This window comes from Pelodiscus sinensis, chromosome 4, assembly GCF_052426305.1.
Source record: "Pelodiscus sinensis isolate ZL-2025 chromosome 4, ASM5242630v1, whole genome shotgun sequence".
Taxonomy (NCBI): Eukaryota; Metazoa; Chordata; order Testudines; family Trionychidae; genus Pelodiscus; species Pelodiscus sinensis.
The window spans coordinates 70312606-70336179 of record NC_143055.1 but is presented as its reverse complement, the minus strand read 5'-3'; the positions used below and the strand labels follow the sequence as shown (position 1 = coordinate 70336179).

The following is a 23574-nucleotide window of genomic DNA, read 5'->3' as shown; positions in this document are numbered from 1 at the left end:
GACCCCACCCCCAGGCCCAGGAATAATAATGGGGGCATTTCTTGTTCACTCCCGTGGTGAACAGGTCCACCTGGGGATGCCCCTACCTCTGGAAGAGAGGCAAAAGGACAGCGTCCTTCAAGCACCATTTATGGGTTCTGAAGGAGCGGCTTAACGTGTCCACCAGCATATTCTTGCAACCTGGCAGATATGCCGTCTGGAGGTGAATGCTGTGGGCTAAGCAGAACTCCCAAAGGAGAACCACTTCCTGACATAACAGAGGAGCGAGACCCTCCACCCCGCTTGTTTATATAGAACAAGGCCCATGTTGTCCATGTGGGAGAAAAATCATATAACTCCAATTGTGTCTAAGGGGGGACACTGGAGGAAATCAAAACTCTCTAAAAGAAAACTGCTGTAAGGGTTAAAAGTTTTCCAGACCTCTCTCCCTGAAACAGAGAGAAATCAAATTAACTCTAATCAAGACCCTTACAATGCCTACCTCAAATTCATGGATACTCCTAGTCTGTCACAAATTATCATGTAAACTCTTATCTTTGTCACAGTTTGCCTTGTAAGACTACTCACTCCACATTCTCATGTGCCTTTGTTTTGTAAAACTTACTTCTAGCACTCCTGGTGTGAACAGAAATCTCAGAGTACTTCTGCTGAGAGTTTGATATGTTAAAGAAAACAAATCAACAACTGAACTGTCTAAGCATTCTGTATAAAGGATCCCTAAACCTGTATCTCAAGGCTGACTGCTATTGTTCTCTGGTAGCTGTCAGACTGCATGCATGCATAATAAAGTTCTCCTTCTAGGTTTCTCTCCTGCCTCACTGCTTTGACGTCCAGCCTCGGACCCTTCTGGGGGCTCTGTACCCCAGGGGAGCGAGATTTCCCCCACATCCAGCAGCACTGACACTGATTTCCCTGAGAGATGGGCTAGAAGGACCTTGCAGGCTCTCCTGATAGCCCTCAGTTCCCTGACATTGATATGTAAGTCCCTCTCATGAGGGGCCCACAACCTGTGCGCCATATGCGCGCCCCACCCTTCGTCCAAGACATTGTTTATCAGTCTGACCAAGGGAACCTTGGCTAGGAAGGAAATCCCCATGCACACCTCCTCCTCTCAAGTCCACCATTGCAAGGAGTCTACCACCTCCTGAGGCAACAACACGACGGAGTCACAATGAGCTCTGGCCTGGTTGAAAGATCTTGCCAACCAGGCTTGAAGAGGTCTGAACTTCAACCTAGTGTGGTGAACTACATGCATACAAGTATCAGAGGGGTAGCCGTGTTAGTCTGCATCTGCAAAAGCGACAAAGAGTCCTGTAGTACCTTATAGACTAACAGATGTATTGGAGCATAAGCTTTCATGGGCAAGGACCCACTTCATGCATCTGACAAAGTGGGTCCTTGTCCATGAAAGCTTATGCTCCAATACATTTGTTAGCCTATAAGATGTTACAGGACTCTTTGTCTACATGCGTACAGGCCGCCATATGTCCGAGGAGCTTAATGCAGGTCCGAGCCGTTTTAAGTGGGGACAAAGGAAGTTCACGCACCATAGCTACTATAGTTCTGAACCTGGCCATGGGGAGGTACGTCCTTCCCCTTCTGGCGTCTGTAAACTACCACAAATTCTATGTCCTGAGAAGGAGTTAACAGGGATATCTTATTGTTTATCAACAGCCGTAGCTGCCCAAAGAGGAACCTCATAAATTTTATATGGGCTAGCACCTGATCCCAGGACCAGCTCCAGATGAGCCAGTCGTCCAGGTATGGAAAAACTTGGACTCTGTGCCTTCTGAGGAATGCTGCCACCACTGCCATGCATTTTATAAACATTCTGGAGGCAGTGAAGAGTCCAAAGGGAAGCACCATAAACTGGAAGTGGTTCTGAGCTACCACAAACTAGAGGAACCATCAATGGCTCGGCCGTACGGTTACATGAAAGTAGGTGTCCTTTAAATCAAGGGCAGTGTACCACTCCCCTATCTCTAACATCAGAATAATGGAGACCAGTGTCACCATCCTGAACCTCAGGTTTCTGAGGCCCAAGACAGGACAAAGTCCACCCTTCCACTTGGGTATCAGAAAATAATGGGAATAAAAACCCTTGCCCTCCAAGTAAAGCGGAACTTTCTCTACTGCTCCTTTTTCAATGAGCGAAAGGACCTCCTGATATAGGAGGACCTCATGAGATGGGTCCCTGAAGAGGGACTGGGAGGGAAGGAGGGAAGGGGACAAATGCAGAAAAGGGATGGAGTAACCCATGTTTACCAGGCCTAGCACCCACTTGTTGGAAAAAGGCCTGGAAAAAATGGGACAGCCTGTCCCCAAAAGGAAGGGTGACAGTGGGGGTCTGGTAAAGGGTCCTCTGGCACACCTTCAAAACAGCTGCTTAACCTCCTGGGTGAAGGGTGGTCCCGCACTCCTGTCTTAGTCACACCATAGGCGTTGATGCCTAATGCATGAAAGAGGGGTCCCTGCAGTACCACTAATACCCCCACTTGGATTACGAGGCCAGCACCTCTTTTGGTCCTGTCAGGAAGACTGAAACCAGGACCTTCCCGACTGTCTAGCAGGTAGCTGTCTCCTCTGGGGGGGGGGGGGCTGGTGTATGAATGCCCAGTGATCTGAGCATGGCCCTCACGTCCTTCAGGCTATGAAGCCTCAAGTCAGTATGCTCAGAGAAAAGTGATTTCCCATTGCACAGCAGGTCCTGAATTGTGGTCTGTACATCCAGAGGGATCCCTGAAAGCTGGAGCCACGCACTCCAACGCATGACCACACCGGAAGCCATGGTACGAGCAGCAGAGTCCACAGTGTCCAGTGCTGCTTGCAGGGCCATACGTGCTATGGTTCTCCCTTCCATGGCCATAGCTGCAAACTCCTGCCTGGAATCCGGGGACAACCTGTCCCGGAATTTGTCCATCACCTGCCACATGTTGCAAGCATGGTGGCTCAGCATCACTTGCTGATTTGCGATGTGCAACTGGACACCACCTGTAGCATAGACCTTACGCCCCATAAGGTCAAGGTGCTTGAGCTCCCTGGATTTTGGTGTAGGCCCCGGCTACCACTGCCTCTCCTTTTGAGTGGCTGCCTGCACCATCAGGGAACCTGGAACTGGGTGGAAGTAGAGTTGCTCATGCCCAGACTGAAGTACCTCTTTTCAATCCCCTTAAGAGTGGGGGTTATAGATTTGTGATCCTAACCACAGTCTTGTTCAAAGGGAGAGCCAGCTTAGCAGGGGCATCTGCACTGAGGATGTCCACCATAGGGTCTGTGTCCTCGGCCACTGGCTCTGCTTGTACCCCCAAATTCACCGTCAGTCTATGGAGCAGCTCCTGGTGCACCCTGGCATCCATTCAAGGCATGGACGGTGCCGTGTCTGCCAGGGCTTCATCGGGAGATAATAAGGATGGCTCACGAACAGGTGGAGGGTCGTCCAACCCTTGAGAAGATTGGGTGGCTTGGGGAGGCTCCAGTCTGGCAGGCGACGGATTCACTGTGAGGGTCAATTCCACGGCCATCACCTGCCTCTGCAGACTATCCAACCTAGATGGATCAGGGGGCCTCGACACTGAAGTGGAAGGAGTGCTCCTTCGATGAGACACACTAGACCCCAGAGAAGGAGGCATCGGGCCCTGCCACTGGTGATAGGCCCACGGGGTCCAGAAAGGCCAGGGTGGCTGAGCCTGCAGGGGCCAGGTCTGCTGAAATTCAGCAGTGCCAGGGCGGTGCTGGGAACTGTGCCAGGAAGACTCCCTGGATGAGCCCATGGAGCGCACCGACTCTGGCTCTGACTCCGAGAAATACTCCGATACGGACCAGGGCAGCGCCATGGAGGGCAGTTTGGAGAGGTGAAACGGCCTGTGCCTCTCCATAGACTATGGCTTCCCTGCATGGGCTAGCCTTGGCGGTCCCATCAACAGTGGTGCCGTGGCACCAGTACTGGGAATCTGCTGCACTGGACTGGGAGCTGAGATCACCTGCTGTGCCCGAGTCGGTGCCGCCACAACATGCAGTGCCGGCAGGAGCTCTGGGCAGGTGTGGCAACCGCCAGTGCCACGGAGGCCGCCACAACCTGCTGGGTAGGGGGCAGTGCCATTGCCGAAGCCCATGTCTGTGCCAACCAGGCCACTGACAGTCGCTGCTACCGGTGCCGCCCTGGCCCCCGGTGCCACAGGCAAAACCTCTCCAGGGTGCGGAGGTGACGGAGGCGAAGCCATTAGCTTAATGAGCTCCTGTGCCACCTCAAAGGTCTCCAGGGTGTATGGGCAGGGCGCAGGGATCGGCCCCGGACTCTGGCCACTTTGAGGGCCCTTTCTCCTCCTCTGTGCACCAGTGTTGCGACTGCCTCTGGGAGAGTCTGGGCACAGAGACAGAGGGCGGTGCCAGCTGCCATGGGCCTTGCAGCTAGGCGATCTGTCTCTAGCTTCCTTCCTCTTCTTTGGTACCGGAAATTGAGACTGACACTCAGGTCTTCAGTGCCACGGTACAGGAAAGCCCTGGTTGAGTGTCCCGTACTGACACACTGCAACCTCGCAGGATGGTGCCGGTTGAAGAGCTGACTCCATAAGCAGTAATTTTAAGTGGGAGTCTCTTTCCCGCTTAGTGCGAGGCTTAAAACTCCTGCAGATCTTACAGGAGTCAGAGAGATGAGACTCTCCCAGGCACTTTAGGCAACAGTCATGGGGGTCTCCTCTTGGCATCGGCTTAGCACAGGACACAGAGGGCTTAAAGCCATGTGGGCCTGGAATCCCTCTCCCCTGGAGGAGAAAGATAACGAACTGCAACTAGCTAACTACTTAAACTACGAACTCGAAACACAAAGAAAAACTACCAACGGGCTACACTAACTCTCGCTGGGATCTGTCCGAAGAACAGAGAAGCTCCAACAACCGTCACAGGCGGTAAGAAGGAACTGAGGAGGGAGCGCACTGGCGGGGTAAATATGCTCCGCTATAGCGACGCCACTTCAGGGGGCGAACTGTCAGCCCAATGGGTACCTCTAGAGGGAAAAAAAGCTCCAGGAACCATGCACACGGCGCGCACACCTCATTCGAATGGACACGGGCAATCACTTGAAGAAGAACCACACTTATCCATTGTGTTTACATCAGGTACGGTGATAAGTGAATGGTTGAAAAAAAAGTGTATTTTTAAGAGATGCAAGTACTACTAATTTTATGCCATACACAATTCGGAAGTTTCTAGAGCATTTAAATAATTTAAGTGTCATGAGCTTCTCTTTTTAAATTTCATTTGAACAATTAATATTTAGATAGTTTCAGTACAGATTAACTCTGTGCTCACCTCCTGTGGATGGTAGAGTCTGGAAAGAAAATAACTAATTACATGTCTGGCTGGAATGTAGCCGCTGCACATAGCTGATTGGAATTAAGTCTTATTTGTCCTGATGAGAGTATTTGGGGGGGTGGGGGGGTGTACTTGGGAGGAACAAAAAGTGTAGGCATCGTCTTACCCCAAAACCAATGATGATTAATAGATAAGTTCCTCCAGCAGTATACCTGCCTAAGCAGATTTGAACCCATGTACATTTATACATACAAAGTCTGCCTAACACACGAGATCAAGACTGAACTCTATACTACAGCATGAACACAATAGTTCCAAATTTCTAAGTAAAATAAGTCAACTATTCAGTCAAATGTTTTAAGGTACCTTTTATTGTTGTAAGGTTTGTTCTGACAGATTTCAGGTGACAAATAATATGGTGTTCCTATACAAGTGCGAGCCAGCTCTACGGTACTAGAATAAAAAAGGAAAACTAAAATTGAATGTTACTAGCTTACGTAAGTTATGTATCATGCAGCATCCATTTTTGCTAACTCGTACTACTCATATTAATGTACATGGAACAGAACTGACTGAGCATTACCTGTTAAGGACTCTAGCTATTCCAAAGTCTCCCAGTTGTATTGTTCCATCTTTGGTTAAAAATATATTCTAAATATAGGAGGAGAATAAAAAGTCAGTTACAATTCATATGTAAGAACAAAAGCATTAAATTGTACAAAAAAGTTAAAGGGGAATACTGAAATTTTACACTGTTTCAACAACCTGCAATCCATTAGGGATAGAGTTGGATTGTTGTTGATTTTAAAATATTGGCATCTCTGTATAAACAATATTACGCAACTGGGAGGGAGATTGAAGGGAAGCCTAACATTAAGTACCTGCCTCACTTTATCACCAAAGAGTCAAAACATTTCAGTTCTATCTACTGTACCTTCGAAATAAAACCAAGTCAGAGAAAGTACCTTTTAGACCTTGTCTACATTGACATTCTAAATAAGGAGGTTACTCATCTTCCTCTAACTGACATTCTTCAAGATGAGGAACCTGAGGAACCCTGCGGGTGCTTCACATTAGGTGCTGAGCACTATCATGATTATGAGGGTTAGCCAGCAGCCTGGGGATTAAGGGGTTAACTACACCTAGCCAGGTGGAGTGACCAATAGGAATGTAGGTGGGATTTTTCAAACTGGGACAAAGGAATTTGGGTTTTTTTCTTTTCTCCCTTTTGTCTCTCGGAGAGAGTTCTCTGCAGCTACAGAGAGGGACAAGCATGTCTCTCTCTCTCTCCAAGACACCATTCTTCATTTTCTGTAAGTAGGGTAAAGTTTAGGCAGTTTCGTTAGGTTTTATTGTTTTAAGGATTGGGTATGGGATCTGAGATCTGGCACTGTTTAAAAGATGTTTTGGCTTTTCTTTGTAACTAAGTTCTAGGCCCATGGAGTTTCTCCATGAGTATATTTTGTTACCTCCCTATCTAGTCATTATGTTTGCAACAGGAATATTGTTGTAATAATAAAGGTTCTTTCTTTTCTTTTTATTATCCTGGCAGTGGTTAATTGTGTGCCTTGATTTTTATTTTAGGGGTAAGATTTCCCAAATGATCTTTCCCCTGATTTCTTTATCAACATTTGGGTGGTGGCAGCGGAAGTTTTATTCCCAAGATCTAGGTTTTTAAGATCTTGGGGGGAAGTTTTATACCAAAGCCTGGTAGATAAGGCTTTGGGGTACACTTGCTGGCCCCCACTTCTGCATTTATCATGCCAGAGTGGGGAAGGAGCCATGACAAGCACCCCAACGATTCTCGACAGATTTTTCTCAGCAATGTATTGGGGGCCGCGCATGCACCGCGCGCGAAGCTCCCACGGTACTATCACAAAGGCGCAGCCCCCCTCCCTTCAGTTCCTTCTCTATCCGGAACCTGGCAAATAATATATTAAGATGTTATCATAAGGGCATTCCAAAGGAGAGGGGAGGAAGGGAGGGTAGTGGAGCACCTTCAGGGACGCTCATCTCGAAGAACGTCAGTTACAGGAAGGTGAGTAACCTCCTTTTCTTCATCGAGAGGTGTCCCTGGGGGTGCTCCACATCAGGTGACTACAAGCAATATTTTCTTATGGAGGCAGGGACTTCGGATCAGGTAAGTATGCCGTTTGTAGTACAGCCTTTTCTAGTCTGGTATGCTGGAGGGGTCCTGAGGTAAGTGCATAATGTTTTGCAAAGGTGTTTTCTGTCAACCACATGGCTGCTGCACATATATCATGCAGTAGGATTTTTCTCAGGTAAACAACAGATGTAGCGACTGCCCTTGTTGAGTGTGCCAAAATTGGAACTGGCGAAGGTAGGTCGTTTAGCGAATAACAAGTAGCAATGCATTCTGAGATCCAATGTGACAATCTCTGTGATTAAATTTCTTTTCCTTTACTATGATCTGCGATGGAGACGAAAAGTCGGGAAAAGGATCTGAAAGATTTTGTTCTGTCGATATAGAAAGAGAGAGCCCTTCTGACATCTAGGGTGTGCATCTGAGCTTCAAATGCATTAGCGAGGGGTTTTGGAAAAAAACACTGGTCAGTATATTGTCTGTTTCAAATGGAAAGGGGAGCGCACCTTGGGGAGGAATTTTGGGTGCGGTTGCATCGTGACCTTGTCCTTAAAAAAAAGACCGTGAAAGGTGGTTCTGCCATCAGGGCGGCCATCTCACTCACTCTGCAGGCTGATGTTATTGCTACCAAGAATGCCATCTTTAAGGATAGATAGAGTAGAGAACATGTTGCCATGGCGGTTCTGTGAGGGTTGTTAATACCAAGTGTAAGTCTCAAGCTCTTGAGAGGGTGCCACCTCTGGGTATAGAGCCTGCAGATGTTTCAAAAATCGCTTGGTTACCGGGTGTGCAAAGACTGTGGTGTCTTCCACTGTTGCATGGAAGGTTGCAATGCCTGCTAGGTGGACCCTGATTGAGCTGAGGGAGAGATGTGATTATTTGAGGTGCAACAGGTATTCCAATACAGCAGGCAGTGGAGCATTTTGCGGTCATATGTCATGAGAAGTTGCCCAGTGAAGAAATCGAGTCCATTTTCTCATGTGTGTTTTTCTTGTTGCAGGTGCTCTGCTTTGTAAGAGGACATCACGGACTTGTTGAGAGCACTGCAGTTCTATGCCCATGAACCATCTAGGTACCACGCCTTGAGATGGAGTGTTCAAAACTGTGGGTGAGGATACATGATCCGTGGATAAGAATGTTGGGATCGTTCGGAAGCGTGATTGGTCTATGTATTGCTAGCCTGTGTAGGAGGGGGAAACCATGGCTGTCGGGGCAAGCAGGGTGCAATCAGAATAACTTTTGCTTTGTCGTTCAGAATCTTTACGGGGACTCTTTTGAGAAGAGGAAATGGGGGAAAAGCGTAATGTAGGAGCGTATTCCAGGTTATACCAATAGCATCCCTGGAGGACACTCTGCCCATGCCCGCCCTGGAGCAATAACTTGGGCATTTTTTGTTGACTGAAGTGGCAAATAAATCTATATCTGAGAAACCCTATTGGTTGAATATGTTGGTGAGGAGTGCATAGTCGAGTTCCCATTCGTGTTCTTGTGGCAGGGCTCTGCTAAGGGCATCTACCGTTGATTTGAGGACCGCAGGAAGGTGGCAAGCAGATATGCAAATGTCTCTGGCTAGGCACCAAATTCCAAAGTGCTGTATCTTCCAGGCATAGTGTGAGAGATCATGCACCGCCTTTCCTGTTTATATAGAACATGTATGCTGTGTTGTCTGTGTATATTCTTACGTGTACTCCCATGATACTGGGTAACGGTTCTTGGCATGCCAGCGAACTGCCCTGAGTTTGAGGGCATTGATCTGGAGCATGCGGTCTGCCAGAGGCCATAGGCTGTGTATCCTTCTGTATGGGCACCCCAGCCCGGTAAGGGATACGTTTGTAATGACAACTACAGATGGATTCAGGGGGTCGAAAGAGGATGCCTATGCACAGGCTGCTTGATTTTGTAGGGATGCTTTCACTAGGTGTGATAGTGTGATCATTTTGTTCATGATGGATGTGTGGCTTGTACTTGTGCTGAAGCCAACCTTGGAGGCATCTCAAAAAAACGTGCACTTTGGACCACAGGTTTGCATGATGCCATGTGACCTAATAGCAGTCGTAAACCCTTACTACTGGCATCTCTTGAAGCGATTTTGCCAGTTGACTGATGCAAGTGAGTCTGTCTGTCGGTAGAGCGGCTCTGGCTGTGATTGAATTGAGCTGAGCGCCGATTAACTGTAGTGTTTGGATTGGTGTGAGTGTTGATTTGCCGTAATTTATTAGGAAGCCTAATGATTGAAGGCAGGTTATCAGAGTTATGGTATCTTGATGGCAGTGTTGTTCAGTCCTTGCTTTGATAAGACATTCGTCTAAGTACGGATAGATCATAACTCCGCGTTTTCTGAAGTGAGCAGCAACAGCAGCTAGCATCTTTGTGAATACCCTTGGTGCAGTCCACAGACCAAAGGGCCGTGTACTAGTAGTGTTGGAGACCTAAAGTGAAATGAATAAAATGTCTATGAGAGGGGCAAATAGATACATGAAAATATTCATCTTCGGTTAGAGAAAAGAAAACTAGTCACCAGACTCCAGAGCTGGGATAATAGTATTTAGGGTGACCATTTTGAATTTCTGTTTCCTTATGCATTTATTTAGTAACCAAAGATCAAGGATCAGTCTCCAACCACGTGTGTTCTTCTCTATGAGAAAATAATGTGAGTAGATATGGGTTCCGTGGAACTCTTAGGGTACTGGTTCTATGGCTCCTAATTCGAGAAGGTGGTCAATTTCTTGTTGCAATATAATTGTGACAGGGGTCCCTGAAGAGGGACAGAGTGGGAGATTGGGGAGGGGTAGGTGGGAGGGAGAGAAAAGGGAAATTACTACCTAGGGGAGATAGTTTGAGTTACCCACTTATCAGTGGTAATAGATAACCAATTTGAAAGGAAAGGTAATAAAATAGGAAAGGATTGGAACCAATCTCAAGCTCTGGTACATGTGGTATAGTTTTACATCTCTCAACTGTTGTTTCAAATTTGCTTGCTAAGTTGGGATGAGCGGTTGGGGTTACTAGTCTGAGGGCACAGTCTAGGTTGGTACAGAGCATGGTCTTGTCTCTGGTACTGGTAAATGAGTTGTGGGTACCTGGGTCTCTGATATGGTTGGCACCTGTACGGTCTCTGACTCATTATAGGGATTTGGATACCAAGTGAACGCAATATGGCTCTGGAATCTTTCATCGATTAGAGCAGTTCATTGGTCTTTACAGAAAATAGCTTTTCTCCATTGAATGGAAGGTCTTCTATTGATGGTTGCAGTTGTCGGGGAAAAGCAGAACTGTTGAATGACGAGGCTTGTCTCATAGTGACTGCTGTTGCCGTAGTCCTTGTAGCTGTGTCAAGTGCAGCTTGCAGGGCTATTCGCGATATTATCTGGCCTTCTGAAACAAGAGCCTGAAACTGTGCCTTTTTACTGTCAGGGATATCTTCAATAAAAGTATTGAATTTTGTATAATTATTGAAGTCGTAGTTACTTCTTAAAGCAGCATATTTCACCACTCTCATCTGAAGAGTGCCAGAGCCATAAAACTTCTTTCTGAACATATCCAGATGTTTATTGTCCTTTTCGAATGGGGTGGAATGATTTTGCTGTTTGTTTCTCTGCTGTGCAGTGTCTACTGTGAGGGAGTTGGGTGGAGGGTGAGAAAAGAGGAATTGAGAACCCTTGGGGGGAACATAGTATTTTCGATTGGCTTTCCTGCATGTTGGTGGGATGGATGCAGGTTTTGCCATAGGTTTTTAACAAGCTCCAAGATGGCTGGGTTAATAGGAAGTGCCATCGTTGTTGCTGTACTGGGCTGGAGGATGTTAGGGAGTTCATGGTGAGAAACCTGAATTTCTTCCATAGATATGTAACCCTTCTGCCGGGTAGGCCTGGCAGTAACCAGGGCTGGGTTCAATATCTTGGGGTCCATCTCACATAGAACTGGCTCGAGCCTCCACCCAGTAATCTGGGAAATTCACGCACCCCTGAGTGCCTCTGAGAGGCAATGCTTCCCCATTCACAAGCACTGAGTCTGAGTGTAGGAAAGAAACATTTAATGAAACAGAGAGAGAGGTCATATGGCATTAACTTGGGGAAAACACCATAAACAGAGTTCATAACCCAAACATGAGCCAAGTCTCCCCCCCCCCAAGAATCGCCTGAAGTCCAAAGAGTCCGACACCCCAAAAATCTCTGTCACTGGTCCGTGCCACCCAGAGTCCCAAAGTTCACCCACAGGGTTTCACCTCCCAACCTGGGTAGAAATGGAGGTTGGGGGATAGATAGGCGGCACCTTATACGAAACTCCGCCATGCTCCACCAGCTGTGTTGTCCCACGCCACTGGACGCTCCTCTGGGCACCTGCCGCTGCTCCTCATCTGCTGCCGTCACTGGTCACCGCTCCTCGCCTGCAGCCACTCCACGCCACGCCGCTGGTGGCCACTCCTCGCCTGCCGCCGCTCCACGCCACACCACTGATGGCTGCTCCTCGCCTGCTGCCGCTCCACGCCACACCACTGATGGCCACTCCTCGCCTGCCGCCACTCCATGCCACACCGCTGGTCGCCGCTCTTCGCCTGCCACCGCTACACGCTACGCCACTGATGGCCGCTCGTTGCCTGCCGCCGCTCCATGCCACACTGCTGGTTGCCGCCACTTCACTGGCTGCAATAGGTCTGGCTCTCAGCCAAACCAGTGATTTCAACTGTTTAGCCACCAGCTGGACTGGCAAATGAATCCAGCTTTCACTGGACTAGCAAAAGAAAAGACTCCTCAGCGAGTCTGCTTTAGCTCTGTCCTTAAAACAAAGGGGGAAAGGTGCAGGCTGAGCCAGTCTTATAGCTCACACCTAGCAGGTGTGAAGCAGGCTGACTCAAGCCCTTTAACCCTTTCCCCCAGCTCTGTTCACTCAACTCTGGAAGCGGGGAGGCTTGTTCTTCCGAGACCTCTTACCATGATGGTGGCGTCTTTCCTGCAAGCACTGGTGTCATGTTTTACAGTTCCCACATTTAGGGGTAGCATGATTAGTGACCCCCAAAAGAGTCCCAATTTATATACAATTCTCCACATTCCATTCCAACACTGACCTTTCATCAGCCCTGGCTGAATGAGATTTACATAGCCACACCTCTGATTCTCTCCTGAGCAGTATTTACATGTCAACAGTTAACAGTTAATTACCTTGCAGAGCTAAACAACTGTAGTGGGCACACCCACCCCTCCTTTTAGCTGGCTGATAGAGAGCAGCAATTCAGCCCCTGCTTACAGATATATTCAAATTAATAGCAACTCTTTAAAATAACCCCGGGAAAGAGGAGAGATCATCAGCAGTATGAGTAGCAGGTGGTAACAATACCTGCTCAATGGCTGAGGCTGCGTTTGGATGTAATATAGATGTAGAACCCGACATTGAAGAGCAATGGCTTTCACTGTCAGTTCCCCTCAGAGGTGTGGGGTGACAGGTTTCAAGGAGAGCAGGGTTTCGACATATGCTTGGTCTTATATGGTCTCTTTTTATATTGTTGAGGTGGTTGATTGAACATTTGCCATTGTGGGGGGCAAAGCATAGGAGGTAGCATCCAAAAATAAGGAGCCCAGGGAGCCATTTGTGCTCTAAGAAAATATGGTTGTTGCTGATAAGCAGACCACACAGAGCCCGCCATATATGGCTGAGATGAAAAAGCAGGTAAACATTCCTCCTCTCTTCAGAGAGGGGGGAGGGGAAGTCAGAGTAATTGGAAAATGGAGATTGAGGATGTATGTTATCAGTCAAATTATGAGAATGTAAAGTGGGAGAAATTGCCAGGTCTTTGGGGTCGCTGTGGCTAATGAGAGGAGTATTCAGCATGGATAGCTCTGCTGACTATAAACAAATTGCCCGCACTGTTAAGGCAGTGCTCCTTTGAGGTGTTGCCCCTGGTAACGGGAGAAGGGGGCCAGCACCCAGCAGTTGGTCTGTGAGGAGATTCCTCAATGCTGTCATAGGAGCTCTCCTATGGCCCTGTGGGAGGGCAAGCACTGACCTGTCAGACAGTGCAGAGTGTGAGGCAGGCACGGGAAGACCTGTTGCCTCAGTAAGGGCAGACTTTTACATTTTTATTGCCCTTTTTGTGTTCACCCAAAGTACCTGGAAGGTCAAAAGTGCTCAGGCGGTTATTGCCTGAGCAGTGTGACTTTCTCCCCTCATCGTGCTGCTTTCTGGGCTGCTGATCAGAGAGCTCATCCCTGCCTTTGATGGCTTAGGGGACATTTGCCTCATTGGTGTATTGCTCAGACCCGAGCCCAGATCAGAGGTATTGTGTTTGTCCTTGTCAGAGAAGGACATTTTAAGTCTCAGCTGTCAGTCTTTGCGCGTTTCCTGTCAGTGACAGGAATTAAATTCTTGCAGAGCCCGCAGCTTTTACAATTCAAGACTGCAGGCGTTTTTTTTTTCTCCCCAATAAACGAACTCAATACTTAGCTAATTTACTTGTATAAACAGGAACTGTGGAAATAAACGGTATCTACACAATTATTTGAAGAAATAAATTTGTGAGGAGAAGTCTTTGTGAGAGCAGGAGAGTTCCGTTTGAAGCCGGGGGTGGTAGAAAGGAACTGAAGGGAGGGGGGCTGAGTATGCCCGATAGTACTGAGGGAGGCCCCTGCACACCGTGTATGCACAGCCCCCGATACATTGCTGAAAGAAATCTGTCAAGAAACGCTGGGGCGCTCTACACGTGATGTGGAGTACCCCAGGGACGCCACTCGAAGAATGGTCTCATTGCAAACAATACAATGAGTTTACCAGTTATGGTGAAGATGTGCTTTGTCAATGGCAGAGCACTCTACCATCAACTTAAATATTCCACTTCCCCAAGAGATGGAAATTAGGTTAGTGGGAGAGGATCTCTTGCCAACACAGTATGACACATTAGTTCAATGTTAGCACTGTCACTCGGGAGATGATTTTTTCACTCCTCTGAGCTAGGGATGTAAGTGACTAGTTGACTATACGATAAGCAAAAGCTTGTCAGATAGTCGACCAGTCCCTCAACTAGTTGCTCCTCCCCCCCCCTTGCTGCCTCTCAGAGGCAGCAAGGGGGTGGGGGAGAGAGCAGGAGCGTGTGTGAGGGGAATCCAGTTGAAAAGCCAGTTCACTCCAGCATCATCTCCACGGGGGAAGGGGAGGCAGAGGAGTATCGGGCACCAGGCGTGAGCCAGGAATCAGCCAATTCCTGGCTCGTGCTTAGTCCCAGAAGCTGTGCTTCTGCTTTTTAAATGTATTAAGAGACTGTCAGCTCTTAATACATTTAAAAATCAGAAGTGCATCAGGAGACCCAGCGCGAGCCAGGACAGCTGACTCCTGGCTCCCACTAGGTTCCTGTCCTCTCCCTCTCCACTGTCCCTCCCTCCCTCCCTGCTGAGCTTTAGCCTTTTAAATGAATTAAGGGGCTGGTGCGCAGCTGGGGGATGCTGCAGGAGCCAAAAATCGGCTGTCCCAGCTCGTGCTAGATCCCTCCTGCTGTGCTTTAGCTTTTTAAATTTATTAAGAGCCAATATAAGGCAGCTCCCCAATTTATTGATTAGTTGATAGAAAATTCATTGACTAGTCAATTAGTTGATTAAACTAAATTTAACATTCCACTGAGACAAATAACATTATTTAAATCCCAAAATCTTCATTGAGCAGGAGTTAATGGTTGTTATTGTAGTATCTGTCAGTAGTATTTAATATAAAATTGCAAAATGAAATTTTAAAGTAGTTATGAAACTAGGGATTTGCACAAACTGTATATATCCACCACAGGAATATTTTATATATTTATTTTGTAAAATACATGGAAGGCAGGCTAGAAATACAATTGTATATTATGACGAATAAAGCTTGTGTCCACCTAAGTGGCATTCTGTTTGATTACACTTGTGCAGCAGGTAACAGGGTCTGATTCAAGGCTCAATTAAGTCAATGGGAGAAAGGTAGTTTTAAATAAGACCAGGTTCTCTCTCCTTCCCAGCTGGGAGATAATTTAAAAAACAATAAAGGAATATATCAGGTGTATAATCATTCCACTATAACTCAACTTGAAGATATCATCTAGCATACCTGTGACTTTATATCTCGATGCAAAATTTTTCTGTCATGCACATGTTTTAGTGCTAAACAAATCTGTACAAACCAATCTATGATCTAAACATAACAGAGAAAAGCAGAGTTAGTGTTCTAGTTGTATCTGCATACCTACAGACAGTTTGAGGCCCTTAAAAATGAAGTATTACTTTTATTCCAGTTCTACTTATCTGGAGTTTACTATCATTAAGTTATGATAAAGCTGTATGCGTATATACAGTAAAACTCCAATGGTCCGGCATCTGATGGTCCAGCACTCCTGATGGTCCGGCACCATCAGGAACCCAGAAGTGCTCCAGGCAGCCGGACCATTGGAGCTGCTCTGCCCCCAGCTTCCCCGATTCAGCCACTGCTAAAACTGACCAGCGGGTGAATCGGGGAAGCCGGGGCAGAGCAGCTGGAGTGCTGCCAGGTAGGTCCTGTAGCTCTGCCCCTTGGGGCTGAGGGACCAAACGGGCAGCACCCCAGCTGTCCCCGATTCAGCCGCTGCCGATACTGATCAGCGGCTGACTCCAGGAAGCCCGAGGCAGAGCTGCTCTGCCCCGGCTTCCTGGATTCAGCCCCTGATCAGTTTCAGCAGCAGCTGACTTGGGTACACCTGGGACAGAGCACCTGGGGGGCTTCCGGGTTGGTCCAGTAGCACCGAGGGGCAGCGCTACGGGACCAACCCAGCAGCACCCCAGCTGCTCTGCCCCAGGCGTCCCCAAGAGCAGCTGGGGTGCTGCTAGGTTGGTCTCGCCACACCAAGGGTTGGCGCTATCGGACCAACCCGGCAGCACTCCAGCTGCTCTGCTGCAGGCGTCCCCGATTCAGCCGCTGCTGAAACTGACCAGCAGCGGCTGAATCAGGGATGCCTGGGGCAGAGCCGGACTATCGGAAGGGGGGGCTATGAGGGGTCTGGAGTGGCATCTCCCCCACCCCACCCCAGACCCGTCATAGCTCCCCCATCCGATAGTCCGGCATATCTGTGTAGGGATAACATTAAAATGATTCCCCCAAATGGAAGTGACTCCCCATAATTTGTTCCCCACAACTTAAAGTGTTTAGATTTATTATTCTTATTATTACTATTATTTGTTAAGATTGTTAAATGTTTAGATTCATTATTATTATTGCCCCTTTAGAATATAATGTATTAGGTCATGTAACTTAGAACTGTTAAGAATATAATCCTATGTAGCCAGAAACAGCCCCCCCTCAGTGTCCCAGGGCATGCTCAAGCTTGTGCAAGGGGCTGCTTGAAATTGACACTGCAGAGATACATTGTAACAATGCATTGTCAAGCCACTATTGACACCTGTTCTCCTTAAAACATTGTAACTTTACTCAGCACTCAGAGAATGTTTTAAGCAATACCACCCAGAAACTTTTGTAACTACAACTCTTGAATATGTAAAGTTGTTATTATACGAAATACTGTATGGGAAACATTCATTAGGGAATGTATGTAAGAGAGAGAGTGCTTGTACAATGAATGAATGGTTCTGAGAGGTGCCAGCCTGAGAATACAGCAACAAAGGGCTGAAGAAGGCGTCAGGTGCCAGTGCAACCAAAAGGTGTCCAGTGGAGAAAGTACTGGAGGTCCACCCGATGAGATCACTGACAAGCACCTGGCAGCCACCCTGGAGACATCAGCATGATGCAGCAATTTCCATAAACTGGCATACGAAGAAATTCCTATAAGAACTGGACTAAAAAACTATGGAATCAGAGTCCAAGGTTCTGCTGCCAGCCCACCAGAAGCTTCAGATGCGCATCTGATCAAGACTTCGCTCCCCACTACCATCATTTGTGTACAGAGTACCTGGCCAGTATTCTGTCACAAGCAACTTCAAGGCTGGTAACTATACACAGAACTTGAATGAATGAATGGATGTATGAATGAATGTTTATGTTTATGTTTATGTTTATATATATATATATAAAAATAAAAATAAAAATGTATAAGGGTTAAGTAGTGATAGGAATAAGTAGTTAAACAACGTTGTTTGCTTCTATCTTTTCTTTATTTTTTTATTATTATCTTTACAATAAATGTGGCTTTTTGCCTTATCCCCCTCATAAGATCCTGCTTGCTTTTATTTGGTATAACATTTGATAATCCGGCACCCCCTGGGTCCTAAAGGTGCCAGATTATCGGAAGTTTACTGTATAATTGGGTTATAATATTTTTAAAACATGGCCCTTGCATCCTTATAATTTTATTTCTTTTTTTGTGGGAATGCTCGTCAGTTATAGCACCACTGTATCTCAATAGCAGACTGGGGGGGGGGGGGAAGAGTCTTCTTAAAATTCATTCAGAAATTAAATAATAAAGATGCCAAAGGTTTCCCTACTATCATCTGTTTATCAATTTTATATTTTTCTTTTCTTCGCTTTTATAGAATAAAAGATATAATCTCAACTACAGAAGTAATAAGAAGCATCAAATTAAGAGACTGACTACAAGCAAGGTAAAATGAATTTGATTGTTCTTATTTCATGGCTTTTCCAAGTTTACCAAGAAAGGTAAACTTACACTTTTTTTAAAAGCATGGAATGTAATTAAGCACTTCACCTTGTCAAAGTACAAACATACATCTACTTCAGTATTCAGTTCTGATATAACTTCACTTCTACATTAATCATCTCTCCTAAATCCTTATTGGTTTATAAGAAAATTTACAATGTGTTTCTCTGCCATGTGATTTTCTCTCTCAACTCTGCTTCTCCCTACATCGCCAGCAAAAACCCACTGTATTCCCAAATGTATTTTTTCCTGCTTTATTTTTAGCATGAAGATAAAATCCTCAAGGACTTCACAAATCCATGACTAATGCCCTAACGTATGACTTCACAGAATGTTAACACGATGTTTTTCTTTGTGGTACATTTCCGAGATTAGACTAAATTTTTCCATGTTTTGAAGAACTTTTGAGTTAATGGATTTAATACTATGTAAAACCTTAAAGTTTCATTATGTATGCATCTATTTTCATTAAATCAAGGATATCAGAAGAGTAACAAGTTTCAATGTAACACCAATTAAAAAAATTAAAATATGTAAGATAAAATCTTGAGACAAAATCCAACAGATATAATTGATTCACCTAGAATGCCTCCATTATTATAGTTCTATTAACGAATTTGGTCTATGTTCCAATTACAGTAAACTTCCGATAATCCAGCACCTTTAGGACCCAGGGGGGGCTGGATTATCAGATATGCCGGACTATCAGAAGGGGGGGCTATGAGGGGTCTGGAGTGGGGTGGGAGGGGATGCCACCCCAGACCCCTCATAGCCCCCCCTTACGATAGTCAGGCTCTGCCCCAGGGGTCCCTGATTCACACGCTGCTGGTCAGTTTCAGCAGTAGCTGAATCGGGGATGCCTGCAATAGAGCAGCTGGGGTGCAGTCAGGTTGGTCCCGCAGCGCCGAGGGGCGGCGCTACGGCACCAACCCAGCAGCACTCCAGCTGCTCTTGGGGACGCCTGGGACAGAGCAGCTGGGGTACTGCCCGGTTGGTCCCGTAGCACTGCCCCTTGGGGCTGCAGGACCAACCCAGCAGCACCCCAGCTGCTCTTGGGGATGCCTGGGGCAGACCAGCTGGAGTGCTGCCGGGTTGATCCCGCAGCGCCGAGGGGCGGTGATGCGGGACCAACCTGGCAGCACCCCAGCTGCTCTGCCCCAGGCATCTGGATTCAGCCTGCTGGTGAAACTGACGCTGCTGATCAGTTTCAGCAGTGGCTGAATCCCGACGCCTGGGGCAAAGCAGCTGGGGTGCTGCCGGGTTGGTCTTGTAGCGCCGCCCCTCGGCGCTGCGGGACCAACCCGGCAGCACCCCAGCTGCTCTGCCGCAGGGGTCCCCAAGTCAGCCGCTGCTGAAACAGATCAGCGACTGATTCCAGGAAGCCCGGGGCAGAGCAGCTCTGCCCCGGGCTTCCTGGAATCAGTCGCTGATCTGTTTCAGCGGCAGCTGAATCGGGGACCCCTGGGGCAGAGCAGCTGGGGTCCTGCCGGGTTGGTCCTGCAGCGCCGAGGGACGGCGCTACGGGACCAACCCGGCAGCACTCCAGCTGCTCTGCCCCAGGCGTTCCCAAGAGCAGCTGGGGTGCTGCCGGGTTGGTCCCGCAGCCCCGAGGGGCAGCGCTACCAGACCAACCCGGCAGCACCCCAGCTGCTCTGCTCCTGGCTTCCCCGATTCAGCTGCTGGTCAGTTTCAGCAGCAGCTGAATGGGGGAAGCCTGTCTGGCTGCCCCAGCATTTCTGGGTTCCTGATGGTGCCGGACCATCAGGAGTCCCGGAGCATTGGATGCCGGACCAATGGAGTTTTACTGTAGTATGAAGTTCTTAGCACTTTACATCTTTTATCAATCAGGCTACCAAGATATGAAAAATAAGCATATTCATCAAGCTGATCCTGAACTACTCCATTTAAGTGTTCCTGTGCTCACGAATTGCATAATGTAAATTACAGCCCAAAATTCTCATTACCTGATCCTCTGAGAACAAGATGCCTTTCTGAGCATTTATTCGTCTAAACAGGTCCCCTCCTTCACAATAATCCATCACTATATAGAGAGAGCCATTTTCTGTAAAAACAAGCAATATTCCAATATTTCATAACAAATATAGATGTGTACATTTTCTGAATATCTTACCATATGAAATTTATTTTTGTGTAGGTCATAGCAAAGATACAGGTGAAAAAACAGTTATTTATTTCCCAAGCTTCAGGCAAACTGCTTATATTGTTTCTGTTTTTGGCATTGGTGATTCAGCAGATGGCATTCTTTCCTTCATATCATAAAAATCAATACATGAATATGGTGTTAGGGGGCACCGAAGAAACTGAGGTATCTATTCTCAACCCTCAATTATCTTAATGTTAAAGGAGATGGAACTTGCTTTAGATGTTCAAGTTGTAATTTAGGTCATTACATCTGTCTATTTTAACTTTTCTTGCAGTTTCACTGTTTCATATAAGCTACATTACATTACTGTTATAATGGCTGTCACTCCCCATCCCAGCATGTTGGCTGTCACCCCCAATCCCAGCAGGCAGCACGACAGAGAAGGTACTGGCGGGAACCAGCTTTTAAGTTCCTGTCCCCCCACCTTGCTGCTTCTAATAGGGAAGTGAGTAGTCAATACTCCAGTCGACTACTGACTCACATCCCTAACCAAAACATGACAAATAAATCTTTTATTTCTCTTTTTACAAGTTCTCATGTAAGATACTCCCTTTATCAATGAAAAAGAAAGATATGCACAATAGTCGTTCCCCTCCAGTTAATTATTTACACTGGACCTGAGAGTAAACAGAAGTGTTTCTATTTAAATACAAACAATAGTATTTAAATGGTTACAAATCAAAATAGATCAAAATAAGCTACTAAAATAAAACAAATAATTTAAGTTGGTCTTTTATTCTGACTTGGCTCTCTAGCCCTTCAAAGTTCTTTGTTTCCTCTTAGAGTATCCAGACAGTTTCAAAAGCCAGCTGAAGACAAAGGGGATTGCTTCCCATTGCTTACATATTCTTTCCCTTGGGGCAGGAACCCTTTGATCTACATCAGGGTTAGTCAACGTGTGGCCCATGGCCTGCATGCGGCCTGCAGCCCGTTAGTTTGTGGCCCGTTAGTTTGTGGCTTACAGAGAAGATTGGGTTTACGTGGGGCTCAACACGTGGCCCATGGGTGGGATCCTTTAACCATGGCCTTCACTGGAAACACGCTCCACAATGGCGAGGCATCTCCCAGGCAGAAATAGATGGTTACAAGGTGTTGGCGTTTCTAGCCTTCAGGGAGGTAGTGCCAGGAACACTGGAACATTGTGAGAAGTACTGGCTGCTTAGCCTTGTGGCCAGAACCTGAGAGGTACTGACTGGCTTACACTGGCCACGTTTGAGTAAATGACTAATTATGTACACAATACAATTTGCATAGAGTACACAATTAGTTGATAAAGGGCTGCTGCGGCTCTGCAGTTGAAATGTAGTAGGAGACAGGAGTGCACGCAGCCCAGCTCCTACTACATTTAACTGCAGAGCTGCAGCAGGGTTAGGTCTGGGACCTAGTACGAGCCAGGACTGAAGCATTCCGGACCGCTGCAGCTCAGCCTTTTAAATTAAGCAAGAGCCGGCTCCTGCTTCCCCTCTCCTTGCTGCTTCAGATACAGAGGCAGCGAGGGGTGGGTGAGAGGGGAGAATGCAAACAGTCGACTTGACTGCCCAATAAGCCTGGGCTTATCAGGTAGTCGACTAATCTTTTACATCCCTATATTAAGGTTTATGCACTTACTGTCTTAATGTTAAAAGGAGTAACTGGTGAATTGTATTACTTGGTGACTGCCTAATCATGCAGGAGAGATGTCACTCCTTACTTAAGCTGGCGATGCAATGTAATTTTCTAGCACTGCCTCATCACAAAAAAAATCAGTGAATAACTATCAAACATAATTACAAACAATTATAATAGACAGTGGATCACTCTGGTTATGAATAAAAACAAAAGATTGCTTCAGAATAACACAAAGTGGGAAGAGCCAATCTGAAACTAATTATGAGTCATCTTTTTCAACAGAGGTGTTGACAAATAAGTTTGTGTCTCCTATGAAACCAGCCAGCTCTAAAACAGACTGAAATTTCAGAGACCAAAAAATACTTTATTAGATAAGATAGCTCTAACTATTAATAAGTGTAGGCCCTAGTTTCCACATTTAAAATTTTGCTTTGTATGGTAAACCATTCTTTTGTTATAACTGGAACCAATCTATTCTGTCTTCTATAAGTGTTCATATTACTGTGCATTGTACCAATGTGATAATTTAAGGCAAAACTACTGAACTGGTTACACTGTTCCTCTAGGACCAAGAGATCTGGGATTTCTGTGAGTAGCCAGTAATGGGCAGGATATATCAGAAGCATGCTTTTAGCAGACTCAGGAGCGCTTCTTGTTAACCAGCCAGGCAAAGAAAGGACTGGCGCAGCTAGGAGGAGAGTCTTGAGTAACTTACAGAATGATTGACTTAGCAGGCTACCAGCTACCACAGGCAGGACTCCCACTTGCTAGAGGAAGAAGTAACAGGGTGATAATACAGTATTGTAACAGGAGGGTTATGCAAAAGAGTTGGGAGGTAGCTGTCCCACTCTACTTGATGCTGATGAGGCCTCAGATGCAGTACTCTGTCTAGTTCCAGGCAGCACACTTTAAGAAGGATGTGCACACACTGGAGAAAGTTCAGAGAACAGCAACGAAAGTGGTAAAGAGTTTAGAAAAGCTGACCTGTGAGGAAAGATTTAAAACATGGGCATGGTTTGTTTTGAAAAATGAAGACTGAGGAGACGATCAGACAACAGTCTTTTCAAATATGCCAACGTCTGTTATAGTGAATATAGTGATCAATTGGTCTCCATGTCTACTGAAGGTAGAAAGGGAAGCCATCATCTTAAATCTGGAGAAAAGGAGATTTAGGTCAAGCATGAAAAACTTCCTAACTACAAGAACAGTTAAGCACTTGAGAAGATTTCCAAGCGAGTAACTGACAGGATTTGGATGTGGAACTGAAATCATTCTAAGTTTTTGCAAACAGGTTAGAATATCTGTTGGGGATGGTGTAGGTATGCCTGGTCCTGTAACAGCATAGTGGGCTGGATTAAATGACCTTTCCAACTACCTTCCAGAAGTTGTTTTTGCATGAAAGGGTAGTTCCATAGTTACAAAGTAAACAGGGTGGACTGGTTTAAATCAAGGCAATTTAAAACATTAATTTAAATAAAGATTTAAATCACAACAACAAAAACAATGATTTAAATCAGGTTTGTAACTGATACTTCATGTATTTCTTCAAACGATAACACTCATTACTCATGTCAGGCTGCATTAAGAATGGTAAGAACTAAAGCACACACACAATAGCACTTACTTATTTTATTCAACTAAACCTTAAATGTTACTTAAATGTTTCACATTTGCCACTGCAGCAGTCTCCTGAGTTGCATGACAGCTGTCCTTCAACTTTTTCTTTTAATTTCAATTTCATTAACTCTACCAGACAAGTTCTGAGAACATTCATATATGTAATCCTTAAAACAT

The 23574-nt window shown here is 46.3% G+C and overlaps 1 protein-coding gene across 9 annotated transcripts in view; it reads right to left on the bottom strand.

Moving 5' to 3' along the window:
• NEK1 (NIMA related kinase 1) overlaps positions 1 to 23574 on the bottom strand; it is a 150242-nt gene that overhangs the window by 112320 nt on the left and 14348 nt on the right. For 8 of the 9 annotated variants that reach the window (XM_025185930.3, XM_075931131.2, XM_006111681.5 and 5 more), the window contains exons 4-7: positions 19973 to 20070; positions 15476 to 15559; positions 5894 to 5961; positions 5677 to 5763 (exon numbers count right to left, since the gene is read on the bottom strand). In XM_025185930.3, the coding sequence (XP_025041715.3) occupies positions 5677 to 5763; positions 5894 to 5961; positions 15476 to 15559; positions 19973 to 20070 (337 nt within the window). The remainder of the gene's footprint in view (positions 1 to 5676; positions 5764 to 5893; positions 5962 to 15475; positions 15560 to 19972; positions 20071 to 23574) is intronic. The other variant, XM_006111682.5, reaches the window with a different exon arrangement.